This window comes from Myotis yumanensis, unplaced genomic scaffold (assembly GCF_028538775.1).
Source record: "Myotis yumanensis isolate MYYU_CA2020_CCGP unplaced genomic scaffold, mMyoYum1.0.hap1 SCAF_3, whole genome shotgun sequence".
In the NCBI taxonomy this organism is placed as follows: domain Eukaryota; kingdom Metazoa; phylum Chordata; class Mammalia; order Chiroptera; family Vespertilionidae; genus Myotis; species Myotis yumanensis.
In genome coordinates, this window is record NW_027223754.1 from 21,851,837 (window position 1) to 21,867,704 (window position 15,868).

Sequence of the window (15,868 nt, forward strand, 5' to 3'; positions counted from 1 at the left end):
CTACATAGTTTTTGCATATTATATTCCAAAAGGTTCTTACTTCAAGGATATCCTGGAAAAAAAAAAAGAAAATGAAGTTATTAATGCAACAATTACATTCAAACTCTCTATTAAGGGCATTGCTTATAGAGGCAGTTTTTAGAGAAATGCAATTATAATCACAACACTGATGAAGAATGTCAGAAATTTTATAAAAAGGGCAACATTGCCCTTTGATGGGAAAAACAATTAGAGCTGGGTGAGGAAGCAAGGCTCTATCTTAGAAGATGTTAAGCCATTTCAGAGCATTTTATTTGCCTCATGCTTATACTCTATGTCATTTGTTTGGATTTTCTTTAAAATATGTAGATTAAAATAAATATGATTTTTAGAAAGTTATTTTCTATCTATAGAGTCATAGTTTTTCTCTTGAGATAAATAGAACCTGCGGGATTATTTCCAAACCAAAGATGGACCCAGTCTTTTCGTCCCTAAAACTTGCAAGGAGACAGGGGCCTTTGGAGAGGCATATTTGGATGAAGGTACCGATCTAGGAGAAGCTGCTACTGAGATGATGGCTTTCATTTCTTATGCTGTTAGTGACAACTCAGCTTTTCAACGGAATCTTCTAGTTGGATATGACACCCAGAGACCCAAATACACACAGTTCATTGAAATTGGGATTTGGGAAACATATATTCACACAGCACCCAGAGGAATAACGCAACCAGCTGCTGGGCCAATGCTTGGTGATTCGACTGTAGATCAGAAATAATTCCAAACAGGAGCAGTAGAGAGGATGGGCAAAGGATGGCATGATGACTACTGCATTGGAACCATGGCCAGAATGGCTGGTTGGAGCAGCAACACACCACTTTTTTGCCAATGAAATCACCAACTTGATGTTCAGCTGGCCTGATTGCTGAAGAGATTGATTGCATTATTCATTTCTCATCACAAGATTTTTAGGACACTCAAGGATCCATAGAGAAACAACAACCACCAAAAAAATCCAGTTATCAAGAGTTTAATTTATCCATCTATTTTTTCAAAAGGGGCAATCACGGAGAATAAACAGGACCTGAACAGAAAATGGGTTTTTAGTGAGACTGAGTTCGGAAGCCCTGGATTTTATAGAATTGGATGTCCCGGTCTTCATTGCTTGGTTTCCGTTTTTCATTTCTCCTGTCTACTTCTTTTCCTGATGAGTCCTCCATCTTCTTAAAAACAAAACAAAATCCAGAACCAAAACCAAACAAAACCCTACTGCTTGTTAATTACCTATGAAATACTTCCATCTACTGGCCAAATGGAGGAGGTTCACCTCTTAACTTTTTTTGTTATATCTGTACCATGATTTTTTAAGACCGCCCTCCAAATATTTAGTAGACTAATTATGAATTACGAATTAGAAAATTAAAGAGGTTGATGCAATTCTCCACATTGCATTTAACAATTCACCAAGTAAAACCCTCATGTATTTGATATACATATGGACACACTTTGCAAATAGCCAAAATGATCCATAACTCTGAATTACCAAAGAAAGCAAATCAGTGAGAAAAAGTAATGGGAGACTGTAGAGAGGGAGGGGAAGGAATAATATCTCTAGAACACCAGTTAGTACGTTTCTAATCAGATCACAGAGTAAAGAGGGTCTGGATTCTGAGCTGGAATCAGAGACTGTGGCCAAGTTCAGCATATTCCTCTGAAGAAAGTAGTTCCATGAGACCTGAGAAGAAATCCAAGTTAATTTATCAAATGGGACACCCCTTTAAAAAACTCAGAATTGATGCTTCCTCATTCTTTTTTTCCAAAAGAATTCATCTGGGGAATGAGATCAGACACTGGAATATTAAAAAATAATTATAATCTGTTAGAGACATAATCTGGGATTAAACAATCAAAGATTCTTGGTGTGTGTAAGTCGGTCAGAATCTCAAATACCAGTCCAGCCTCCTCATTTTACTGATGAGAAAATGAAGATTGGGGAGCATACGAAGCTCAGCCAAAGGCTTATACTTCAGAAGTAAACCAACACATTTGAAGAAAAGAAAAGATAAAAACAAAACTCAAGATTTCTGTATGGATTTTAAATATGATTACGTAGTTTATAATATCAGCCTCTCAAGAAATGATAGTTTCTAAAAATAAAATCACCAAAATAGTACAAACAGTCTATTGGATTAAAGGGCCCACCACAGTGGCTTGCTATGGTTGATCCATTTAGAATAAACAGAAGAAAAAAGTACAGTGCCTTTTCTATTTCTATAGATTATGGATCTAAATAGAATATGGATTAAATGATCTTCTTTCAAAAGTAAGCTTTCTCTAAAAGTGGTTAATAGACTATCTATCCTATTTCATAAAACTTGAGGAGTTAAACCAAAAATGAAACACTAAGAAGGTGAAAGATAAAAGACTTGGTGACTAAAATAGCTTCATGTAAACCCCTGGAGCAACTCAGGCAATGCACTTTAAGTAACATTCCCAAAGCGATAGATACATTAAGTCAATAAGAAGATGTTTACCCCAGAAACCACTTACTGTGATGTGCTTTCGCTATGATGTGAGTGCTCCGTGGAGGTAAAACCATCTTCATCCTTGACCTTAGACCTGATGTGTCACTGACTAGCTGCATAAACTGGGGTCTTATATGTCCTCACCAGTGTTTGCCTGGTGGGTGGATGTTCCTTGGGAGTAAGAATTAAAGGTCTGGTAATAGAAACAGAAGAAGGTAGGGTTATAGCATTACTTTACAATATGATTTATTACTTTCAGAAGCATTAAACATACACAAACATATACACACACATTCATGAGTGCTGCTATATACACTTAAAGACTGAAGTGCTTTCCTTCTTCAGGTATGGCACATTTCCTGAAGAAAGTAAATTTTAAAAATGAAACATATGTTCAATCTCATTATAAAGTATAATTTCCCAGAATATTTGAGTGCCCAGATGTAAGTTATGGAGATGTGTACAAAGTAAAGCTATTTTTCTAACCAAACCATGGCCCTGTTAAAACATTCATCTGAAAAAAAAGAAATTTTCAGTAGCATAGTGTTGTTTATTTCTTAGATCTAGTTTTAAAAGGGTAGCAGCGAAAGGCCACAACCACCACCCAGAAGTACTGGCCAGGTATGTAGGGTCAGCGGTGACACATCCTCACACTCATCTCCATGTACAGATGTGCAGAGAGCTTCCGTCCTGGCCACCTGCTTGCCCCACCCACCAGCACACTCACTGAATTAGCCTCCTCTCACTCTGAACCAGGGTATCCTCTGAGTGGCATTCAATCATTTAACTCCCTTCTTTAAAATCCTTCAAATGATAGTGTGTGTTTGTATTTTTTTCATCTTAAACGGGAATACAATGCCTTGCATGATCTGGTTCCCTTGATACACAGCCAGCCTTGTCCTGGATCACTGCTTTCCATCAACCGCCCTCTTCAGAGTGCCATCTCTTTTCCACCTTTGCCCACGGTAGTCCCTCTGTCTAACAATATGTCCCCAGCTTCTCCAGCCCACCAAGGGTCCTGCCCCTGGTTCCTTCTCCTGCCTCAGACCTCAGCTTCAGACCTGACACAGCCTCTGGACTCTTCACGTAGGTCAGGTTCCTCCTTCTACTACATTTCGCCAAAAACACTTCCCCCAATTTCTAATTGTAAATGTCTCCCTGGGTTAATTGTATTGCCCATCAAGGGATGAACTGTGTTTGTTTTGTTGACCATTGTGCCTCCAGTGCCTGGCACATAGTAGTTACTCCACACACACACACACACACACACACAGACAAAGATTCTGCTTATAGTAGGCATCCCAAAGAGTATATATTATTGTTGTGTCTTTAAACTCTTGAGTACAAGAAGAGTATAGTGAAGGGTAAAGTTGCTTCAAAGTCATCTATTTCCCATGTTCTGAACACTGAATTGCTACCAAGTCACAAACAGCAGTTTTTCCCTAGTCATCTACATCCCCTGTGACAAAATAACTGTGGCAGCAGTTCTAGGAAATGTATTTCTCTTCTAGAAATAGTCTTCTCCACAGAACGGAGTCATGGTGGATGGCAAAGGACAATGACATTTCTTCTGGGTCTCATCACCTCATGTTAGGTCGTCTTCACAATAACTGGGGGGACCTTCCACTCTGACATTCTGCCGGCCACTCATGCACAATGAAAGGCATGATATTTCTTACACCTTTGAAAACATCAGAGAAAACAAGAAATTGCTCTCATCCTGAACTTTGCTTCTGCTGGACCAAAGGTTTTGTTGACAGGACAGGGATAAAAACAAGAAAGTGGAAGGTCCCAAGAAGAAGAGATAAAAGGAACAGAGCCCTGGGTTCAAATAGCAATTGACCAATGTTCACACTGGTAAAATTGCCCACTACAATACCTGCACTCTACATCATGCCTTTCTTATTGAAAGGATAAGCTAAAATCCTAAGTTGTCCTATCATCTGTCCTTCCAAGATTACTGAGAATGTGGCATTCGTTAAGATGAAGAACCAACTCACTGACACACAGATGGTTGGATGTCATTTCATGCAAAAAAAAAAGTTATCCTGAAATTGCTTGACTGCACAAACCAAATAGATAGCCCATTGACCATAGCGACAAAGCATGTAACTTCCGCAAGGTCATTGAGAAAATGAATAATAAAATCAGATCTAGAATTCACATCATCTGAAGACCCATGTTGTCTACCCCAGCTTTCTCCCTCTATTCATTCACTAGCATCCTATGAGTCAGGATCTCAGTGGTTAGCCAACCCATGTCCTTAGAACCACTCATTGCATGGCACCCAGTGTTAAGACTCTGTAATACACTGAATTCTAATTCCTGGAATCATTACCATGTGATCATGACATCATAGAATTCTGACATTCAGTTTCCCGATGTTTCAAACCAAGCAACGAAATAATAATGGGGAAGAAATGGGAAAATTGTCCTGTACAATCGAGATCCAAGCTGCGTTTATTCTTTCCTCCTTAGTGACCTTCTTAAGTGGACTCCTCATCTTATTCCTTTCCCGGCTACTCTGGAATGGCATAAAAAAATGGAAAAACATCAAGGGAACAGGAATTCTCTTGGTCAGTTTCCTTATTTGGGATCCCACTGTATGAAGATCAGAGACAGGTTTGACATGTGTTTGTGTTTAGGAAATAATTAAAGCTTCACTGAGTTTTCACAGGCTAAGAGAGCCAGCTCTGAACTGGTGCCTTAGAAAGGGGCTGATCCCCTGGCCGCTATTCCAAGGGTCTCAGGTATAGAGCCAGCCTCCTACCTCCCACTTAGAGAAGAAATGTGTTGTATGGCTATATGGCTGATGATGCATGTTAGCTCTTGAAACAGAGATTGCTTTTCTGACAGAAAAAATACACCCACAAACATTGTATATTCTTCTGTTATGAATTTAAAAATGACAATTGTGCTAGGTCCTATGAGGGAGGAAAAAAGGAAAACCAAAGTCAACCTCACTTTCATAAATCCATCATTCATCCAGCATTCAAATATGTACACTGCCTTTTGTATTCCACAAACACACTCATTTTCACAGAACTACACATGGACATCCACATATACACGCACATGACATCCAGCCTCAAATGCAGAGACCTTTTCATGCTGAACAAGTTTTGCAAGAATAGGTGCTATTGAATGACACCTGTTAAATGATGATGATGAGAATAATGATGTATTACCCATATAAGACATTGCTTATATGCTACATAATGGCTATTCTATTACCAGTGGTCCAAAGCAAAGAGTTTTACTATGCCATGTGCGGCTTGTTTTGAAACAAACACTTTGTTTGTTTCTCTGATTATAGTAATTTCCCTAACAGAACACATTTCATATGTGCAATATAATTAATATTGAAAGGTTACTTAAAACATTTCTCTTAATGCTAAACATTGACACAAAATAACAGAATTTATAACTTGGTACTTAAAGTCATTGGCAATCTCATATTATGGAATTCATGTTTCTGCATTGGAGAAGTACCCAATATTGAAGTTCATAGATAAATAAGTTCATTCTATTACTAATTATTTCTAGATTAAAGACTTTAGACAGTAACATAAAAATTGGGGAAATAGTTCTGGGGTACTGACTTCTTAACAATACTGACAGAGTACATGAATGGGTATGGTGGATCAGCCTTCTTTCCTATTTTCAATGCACAATTCAATTGGCAGAATTATTTAATCTTCTTAGACTCCTTCTGCTCTAGGAAATATATCTTCTTCCTCATTATATTCATTTACATGTGGTTATAAAAATGTGAGAACTCATTTGTCTGTAAATATTTGCTGTATTTGTTGCTTCTTTCTTTGGATGTAATTCCTGTCTACCCTTTGGTGCAGAGGTATCTTTTAATTTAAAATAGAAAGTAAATGTTACAAAAAGGTAAGAAATGAAGTCCAAGGAACCAGAATTCTGCTCTTAAATCTTGAGGACTTTGATAAAAGTTAAGTGAGTTCTCAATAATTTGTTATGTTAATATAAATTGAAGAGTGCAGTATTTTTACTCTAAGCTTTTGGGAAAGTTGGCCTATTGTAAAAAATGCCACAAATATGGGTACTGACAAAAGTTCTTTTAAAATTATTTGGAGAGTCATAATTTTTCTTCTCAAATGTGCATTTTAAAAGGTTTTACTATATTAGTAAGTATGATTTTATTATATCTTAGGGCAATTTGTTTTCCCACAGAAGGCACCTCCAATTTTATAATGAACTTAAGATGAGTGTTCTATATTCATGTTATATTGAATATTTTTTAAATCAATTATCAAAAATCTCAGGAATGCTCATGATGACTCATAAGTATTAGAGGGCAAATCATTGATCAAGATATGAACTCTATCCAATAGTCATTTACTGAGACTTCTCTTCTACCACTCAGAAAATATGAGTAGAACAATTAAGTCATTTCAAAACCCTAGCCCTACCCGAAGTGAACTTTTCTAAAAGTCAGAGGCTCCGGTCAGCATGCTGTCTCTTTCTCAGTGGTAATTCAAAACCATCAGCCGACACAGAGGCTAGTTTAGACCCCATCCTTTCCTGATGGCCTGCTTGTGGGCAAGTCATTGAATTTCTCTATACCTCCACTTCCTTGCCAATATACAATGGGTTTAATCACATTTGTCTACATCATAGGATAATTATAAATGCCTAATATAATAAATACAGGCAATTTGCAAATGAGAGAAAGGATTATATTTTTAGCAAGTTATACTAGATAAGGAACTAAAAGTAGCATCAAATTGCTAAAACTTCCTTCTTTTTCTCTCAAAAAAGCAGATACTTAAGTAATCACCTAAAAACGAATTTGTAAGTGATTTTCCTTTGTCCATGTATCTTGATAGAAAAGGATAGATACTTTTTCCCAGAGCAAAAAGAACATGGCGCTCCCAAACCTGATCATTACAATAATGTCAGTTTGAAAGGTTGGGACTAGGAGTGTGTGAGAAAAGCATGATGAAGATGTGCAATTCAGAGATAAAAACCTGTGCAAAAGATCAGTACAATGCAAACTCAATAAAGTTCATCTCTTGAAATACTGAATGAGTGACTTCAGGGTTCCCTGGTTTGGAATAGGTGGGGTAATTTCTGGCTGATACCACAGCACGGGAGAATCTATAAACAGATTACTTTCTCCAAGATCCAGGTCACACTCAATTCCTTTTTGTCACTTATAGAAACTAATCTTGACAAGGAGCAGCCGTAATAAACATTTAAAAAGTCTCTACCTCCATGGAGTATTTCGTGATCGTATAGAAATGTTACTTTCAGCACAGACCATTGTGGGGAAAGTGTTGGTAAGTACATTTTCATTGTTTGCTAACAGAGTTTAGCCACAAGCATGAGTACATTTGGTATATGCAATTTTATCACTCCGGTAAGCATAAAGTGTTCCCTGATGGCCTTATCTAAAACATCACTACCTCTCAAAGCATCTCTGGGTCTCTCCTCTTTAGCCATTGTTTTGCTTATCTATTCTTTGGTGTGAATATAATTACTTGGTATTACATTTTGGATTTATTGTCAGCTTGTCCGCCAAAAGAAAAGTTTTATTAGGGCAAAGGTTGTGCACATTTTGTCCTTCTATGGATGCCTGGCATATAGCAAATGTTCAAGAAATATTGATATTTAGTGGATTATCTGGTCTGAAATGTACAACTATTTTCTCATGTTTTGAATCCAATAGCCTCATTTCTTCCTTATACAAACTAGTCATTTTTTGCCCTTCCATAATATTTATCATTTTACTTTGTGTTTTAATATTAGTAATTTGGATATATTGAAACTCAGTCCAGGTGCCATCTCCTTGCAAAATTTTACCTTACCTCCAGATTAGGCTAAGAATTTGTCTCTAAGGCTCTATAATATTCATTGGACACTGTTATTAAAATTATCTGTGCATATGTCTCTATCCCCAGTACACTGTGAGCTCCTTGAGAGAAAAGATTATACCATGGAACTATTTATATCCCATTGTCTTGAAATACCAGGCTCTAAAAATGAATATTGTGCTGATCATCATTTCAGTAGTATAGTTTGATCTGTAATTTGAGGGTATACTGCCATCAGATGGTGGTTTGATAGTAGTAGATATAAGTAAGCTAGAGTTTCTGCTGCTTTTTTATAATTGGTAAAAAGATTGCTCTTTTCTAATTAATGTCTAATTCAGATATAATTGACTTTTAAAACTTATTTGGAAGTACAGAAATAAAATTGCTTTGATAAAATCTGAAAGGAATGTAGGATCATCTGGGAAAATCTCTCTCCTTTCTTTTCTTTCTCAAGTTTTGGTCTCTCTGCGCCCCCCCTCTCCACCTCCTAAAATCCCTGTCAGTGTGATCTATTAGAGAAGGATTTTGTAATTCTTTCAGATCATAATAGGGATTTCTTGGTTAGGATCTCTTCAAATGTTCTAATCATGTTTGATGGTAAGATGATAACATTGGACATAATGTATGAAAGGTCACTGAGGTAAGAGACCTTATATAATCTAAGAATTTCTCCTTTTTATAAGACCACCAGTGATATTGGATGAGTCTCTATCCTATGACCTTTGCTTAACTTGAATACATTTGCAAAGACCCTATTTCTAAAGGACTTCAACAAATATTTTTGGGAGAACATCATTCAACACATAACCATTATAATGATAAATGTAACAAACCTCAACCAAGATATGACATCACGAATACCACTCACCAAAGATAAAACTTAAAGATAATGAATAAATGAGAAATACAAGAAATAAAGAAGAAATATTAAAACACAAAGGTAGTAGGAACTTTTACTTTGGTTATCTCATATCAGGAAATAGAATAATAATCATCATCAACATAAAGAAGACCATAGTAGCTTAATTAATAAGAGAGAGCTGATTGAAATGGTCAAACTCCACATGCAGAAAACAGAAATTAAACTTACCAGTGTCTCTTGACTATTTATAAAAATTCAGCATATATTAGGCCACAAAAAAATCCTAATTATAAAACATACAAAGTATAGACAGACAACTTTAACTGAACAAAGTACAATAAATAGATAAGAAAATACTAAATAAAACCAGAAAAAATAAAGAACCAAAAACAGCTAAACTTTTAAAAATCTCTCTTTTTTTTTTTTTAAATATATTTTATTGATTTTTTACAGAGAGGAAGGGAGAGAGATAGAGAGCTAGAAACATCGATGAGAGAGAAACATCGATCAGCTGCCTCCTGCACATCTCCCACTGGGGACGCGCCCGCAACCCAGGCACACGCCCCCGACCAGAACCGAACCTGGGACCCCCCAGTCCGCAGGCCGACGCTCCATCCACTGAGCCAAACCGGCCTCGGCTTAAAAATCTCTCTTTAATGATTCTTGACTCAGAGAAATAAAAATAATAATTTTGGTATATTTAAAGCATAAAAATAATGAAAGCACCACATATCACTTGCACCTAAGGTATGAGATGAGAGTGGTTCTGGGTTAAGTGCATAACAATAAAAATTCATTTTGATAAATAAAAAATTAAATTAAGTTTCAATTTCAAAAAGGTAGAGAAATAAAACACACTAAATAAAAGCATAACAAATATAAAAAGAGAGTCAGAAATTAATGAATTATAAAACAGCTGATTATTTGAAACACAACAAAATAGAGAAATCAATAGCTAGTCTAAATAAGGAAAAGAGAGAAGTACAAATACATATGAAATAAGACATTAAAATAAGAAAATAAATACAGATAGAAAGGACTTTGAAAGTTATGTTTGTAATTAAATTTGAAAACTGGATGATTGCTTAGGACAATATAAATTACCAAAAATGACCATGAAAGAAAGTAACTTAGATCAAATATTTGGAAGAAATAAAGATGTTGTCAAAGACCTATGTTCACATCACCACCACCACCCCTCCTCACCCTCCTCCTATGGGAGAGCTTGATGATTTCAAGGCCTAGTAAAAAAATATTCAATGATTGGATTTCTCTAATGATAATTCAACAGTGCCAGGACATCCTATATAATAAAGAGGCAATATGAAAATTGACCATCACTCTAACACACAAGATGGCCACCCCCATGTGGACACAAGATGACTGCCACAAGATGGCCGGCAGGGGAGGGCAATTGTGGGCGATCAGGCCAGCAGGGGAGGGCAGTTGGGAGGGACCAGGCCTTCAGGGGAGGGTAGTTGGGGGCGACCAGACCTGCAGGGGAGGGCAGTTGGGGGGGACCAGGCCTGCAGGGGAGGGCAGTTGGGGGGACCAGACCTGCAGGGGAGGGTAGTTGGGGGGGGACCAGGCCTGCAGGGGAGGGCAGTTGTGGGGGGGACAAGACCTGCAGGGGAGGGCAGTTGGAGGCGATCAGGCTGTCAGGGGAGCAGTTAGGCATTGATCAGGCTGGCAGGCAGGCGAGTGGTTGGGAGCCAGCAGTCCTGGATTGTGAGAGGGATCGGGCCTAAACGGGCAGTCGGACAACCCTTGAGGGGTCCCAGATTGGAGAGGGTACAGGCTGGGCTGAGGGACACCCCCCCCCCCCCCCCGCACAAATTTTGTGCACCGGGCCTCTAGTAGAAAATAAAAGAAAGCAAACACCCACTTTTCTTTTACAATGAAAACATAGTCTCTACATCAAAACTTCCAAAGATAGCAAATAAAAAATCTCTACAGACTAATGTCCTTAATATGTTGGAGGAGGATTCATGGCTAACCACACAGTAGAAGAAGAAGAAAAGAAGGGGTAGAGGGGAACAGGAGGAGAAACTGATGAAAAAATATAAAAAGAAAAAGAAGGAGGAAAAGAAACAAATAGAAAGGAGGAGGTAGAAAATTCCAATTCCAATAGTCAAAGGGAAACAAATATTATCTTCAAAACAGGATACCTTCTTAAAGTTCCTTCTAGAAATTAGAACATGGCAAAGTATCACTTGCCTCTCCAGGTTTGGGATATTTTCTGTTTAATTTAGTTCTAAATATAGTCCTAGTCTTAAACAATCTGTTCCTTTGGGTGGGGGTGGAGGGAGGATGCTGTTAATTGTGTAATTTACTATGTTTCTTTGTTTCTCTGATCTCTAGACCATTTAGAACCAAAATTATGCTCATCTCTTTAAGAAGTGTATATTTTTAGCCTCATTCTAGGCACTACTTTATGTCCACATTCTGCTTTTCTATCTTCTCTGACTTCTATGTTTTGGGGTATTCTACCTTAACCCCTTCCTGTAGAAAAGTGCAATCTTTTCTGTGAATGTACAATCCTTTCTGTAGTTAAGTAAATACGCCCTTGGCTAGAGCAACAGTTGTCATTCTCAGTATACAGAACAACTAAATGAGAAAAGACAGCATCACAATTCATCTGGGAATGAGAAAGAATATTTCAAAAATGATACTGGAAAATTGATTAAATAATTTATTTTGCTGGGTTTTGTTCATTTTTTTAATGTAATGCTACTTCTAGAAAAAGAAAAATATAAAACATACTAGAAATGATCAATCTTCTCACACTTTAAATCCATTGTTTATGTTAAAAATTAAATTAAATTTAAAAACCTTTGCTACCACCTTGAAATGTATCTTCTTCTATTTTTTTTCCATTTCCTTTCTTATTTCACATTTTATATTTATTATACCATCAAGCACCAGGAACTCATTTTGTTATGAAAACAGTATGAGACTATGCTTTAGTTTAGAGATCTTAATCATATGAATAAAGAAAACACTGGTAGCAAATACAGTATTCACACTTGATTATTTCTGGATGATTTCATTGTTTGTCTTTGTATGCACATGGTAAAATATTCAAAAAGTATCACAGGGTACATACTAAAAAATTAGTTTCTTCCTTACCTCTGTCTCCATCCACTTTCATGAGTTTCTGCCTTCAAACTTGTAGATTCTTAGCAACATTCTCAGGTATATTTTGTATAGGTGGTCTGGGCTGGTCTGGTCTTTCGGCTTCTTCAGTTGAATTTGATTTACAAATTTTTTTTCCTCAGGTACTTCTTTGGCCATATGTCACAGACTTTGGCAAGTAATGTTCTTATTTTTATTAATGTCTAATTCATCTTTACATTGTTTTAAATTTTAATTTTCCTTGTTTGATTCATGGTCTATTGAGAGGAATGTGGTCTGCTTTTATTTTCTGCGGGATAGAGTGGCTGTCTTTTCTACTTTGGTAAAATTTATGGATATCACTGCTTTTATGGTATCTAGTTTATAGAATTTATGGGGAAATTGTTTGTTGACTGCTATATGATCAATTTTTATTACTACTTAATGGACTTTTGAAAGAATATGCGTAGTATCTGTTTGCTATATAAGCACTACTAATTATGTTATTTATGTTTTCCACACCCTTAATTATTTGGTGACTGATTGAAAGGAGGATGTCAAAAATTTTCATTTACAGTTTTATCAAATAGCTTGCATTCTAATAGATTTTGAATTATATATTTTAAATAACAGCAATTACTGTGTAAAATTACCTAGTATATCTTCTTGACTTATTGTGCCTTTTATCAATATGAACTATCTATTTTTGTCACATTTAGTGTTCTGTGTGTGTGTGTATGTGTTTTTTATTTTCTTGTGGGGTTTTTGTTTGCTAGTTTTTGGCTGGAACATTTTAGAATACAATATTAGTATGTAACATTGCTTCCATTTTATTCATACTTCACTAGGGTGCTTTATCCCAGCTATCTTTCAGTCTTTCTGTCTTATTTTCTTTTAAGTGTCTCATAAATATCATGTACCTGGATTTTTGTCCATTTATTGACTTAGGAATACATTTATTTGTTGTTTTACCAGGGGAATTCTTCTTCTTATGGTGATCAATTTTATTGGTCTTTATAACATTTAGATATTGAATTTGCTGCATAACTGAATATTTAATATTAGTGGCTTAACAAACAAATGGGATGTCTGTTAGTAAGAAAAAAAAAAGGGAGAATGGTTATTGGATACACAACTAAGCTCATCCAGTCTAGGTTCTGGGGGCAGAATTACAAGGTGGTTGTTAGTTTTGGGATATATGGACACAATGTTGGCTCCTCCATTTCCTATTGTGTAATCTTGGCAAGTTAGTTTTTTTTTAAAATTGGATTTTATTCTTATAATGTGAATAACCTCTTTCAAAATATTGTAGGGAAAATTATATGATAATACATGTAAACCAGGTTATACTAGTATAAGCACTGACCATTAGCTCATATTTGTATTTCTGGTTTGTTTACTTTTTATTACTTTTATTTTCTTGCATCATTGACTTGGATAATTCCATTCTTAATGCAATAGCTTAGGTGTATTAGGTAAATGAGATTCAGGATAAACTTACCATTCTGTATTTCTCTTTGTATCTCTGTACATTTTATATCCATATCCTCCTCTTGCATGAGATCTTTGTCACACCCCTTTTCTTTCCTTCCAGAAATTGAACTAATGTGACATTCAGTTCTAGATTACTATTTTGTTTTTAGCATTATACACCTGTTAAGATTTTTTTCTTAATATTTGCTTTAGGGTAAAAAAATGAGTTATTTGTACCTTTCATTAGGCACTCTTTTTTATCTTTTTGGTGGTTTTTTTTCTTGAGTACTTCCCATATTTATTTGCAAAATGGTTTTGATATCTTGTTCTCACAAGTGAAAAACAATTTGGTTGGATGTAGAATTCTTGGCTTGCAATTCGTTTTTTTCTCTAAAATCTCTGTAAGTATTGCTTCAGTGTCTTCTAGCACTTAAGGCTACCTGCTAGATACTAAGCTCTTATATCTTATCTCATATCCACCCTCTATCCTCTGCTTTGTGATGTGAGCTCAGGACTTAGCAATTACATGTCTTTTTTAAAAATTTTGTTTTATTGCTTAAAGTATTACAAAGTAATACTTGACATTCCCCCAGCCTCCCCTACCCCCCAGTGTCTTGTGTCCATTGGTTATGCTTAACTGAAGCAATTACATATCTTTTGTGTGAACTCCCTTATGCTCCTAGTTAGGCTCTGCTGAAACCAGGTACAGGGAACAGGAAGCCTAGAGGAGGGGAAGGGAACTGCTCCTTCTGTGTTTTGCATCTATATTTTTCAGCCTCACCTATTCAATGGCTTTTCACTCCTGTAGCAGTCAGTACCTGAAGACTATACAAAACATTATTTCTGGTTTTTTGTTTTTTTCCCCCAACACTGACAGAACCAGGTTCATAGCATCTCCCCAGAGGTGTCATTACCAGCCAAGCCAGGACCCCTCCTCCCAGGTCTGAATCTCACTCCCAAGAGCACTTCTTGTAAGCTGCTAAATGTTGAAAATCCTGATCTCTTTGTGTTGATCTCTCAGCCAGTATTGGGGTGCAGCTTCTTGCAGATATGACATTTGTGTTAACCTCATATTTGTGTGACCCTCATATTCTCTTTTTGCCTTCCAAATCCTCCAGTACTATTTAACAGAATTTTAGAATCTCACTAAGAACAGTAATTGTAATTTAAAAAATCTTAATTACATAGTCTATGTTCACTCTTTCCTTGGAGTTCATTTCATCTATTTTTTTTCTGCCTGATCCTTCTGTTTTCCTACACTTCCCATCTAACTGTCAATTTTCTATTGTCTGCTAACATTCTTAAGTGAAGATCCCTCATTATCCTCGTTGATTGCTGTTTGTATTCTGAAGATACCCATAATTACCCACCAACTAAACAGGGGGATTTAAGCCCCACTGTGGAAATCAAAGCCTCAATTTACTGTGCGTTTTCCCACGCAGACACACCTGAGGGATAATGCTGTGGCCAGCAGCTCTACACATGGGACTGTACGGGTGACGTCTCAAATTCTTTAGTTTTTTTTTTCTCTGATAATTTTCCATGGTGTTGCTCCTAGCTCAGAGGTTCCTCCTAATCCAGTGATGGTGAACCTTTTGAGCTTGGCGTGTCAGCATTTTGAAAAACCCTAACTTAACTCTGGTGCCGTGTCACATATAGAAATTTTTTTCTATCTTTGCAACCATAGTAAAACAAAGATTTATAGTTTTGATATTTATTTTATATATTTAAATGCCATTTAACAAAGAAAAATCAACCAAAAAAATGAGTTCGCGTGTCACCTCTGACAGCATGTCATAGGTTCGCCATCACTGTCCTAAGCAACTGCATGGCTTCAGGGTGCCTCCCCTAGGCCCTCTGGCTTTGTGTCTCCTTTGATCTGTGCCTCAGGTGAATAGCTTTATACCCCTGCCAAATAGCTAGCCTTTCAGATTTTGCCCCTTCAACCCAGGAGGTCTTCTCAGAATTCTCTCACTTTCACCTGACTCACTGGACAGTGTTTGCAAGCCTTTAGGTCCCAGTGCCTTCTTTTGGTTTGCTATACATTTTGTTGTTTGTTATATATTATTTCTAGA

At 36.6% G+C, this 15,868-nt stretch overlaps 1 protein-coding gene across 1 annotated transcript in view; it reads left to right on the forward strand.

Moving 5' to 3' along the window:
• Positions 1–4,882: 4,882 nt before the first annotated feature.
• The window catches only part of KCNU1 (potassium calcium-activated channel subfamily U member 1), a 128,874-nt gene continuing 117,888 nt past the window's right edge, over positions 4,883–15,868 (forward strand). The window contains 2 exon segments of the mRNA XM_070408066.1: positions 4,883–5,077; positions 7,691–7,810. Coding sequence (XP_070264167.1) covers positions 4,883–5,077; positions 7,691–7,810 — 315 coding nt within the window.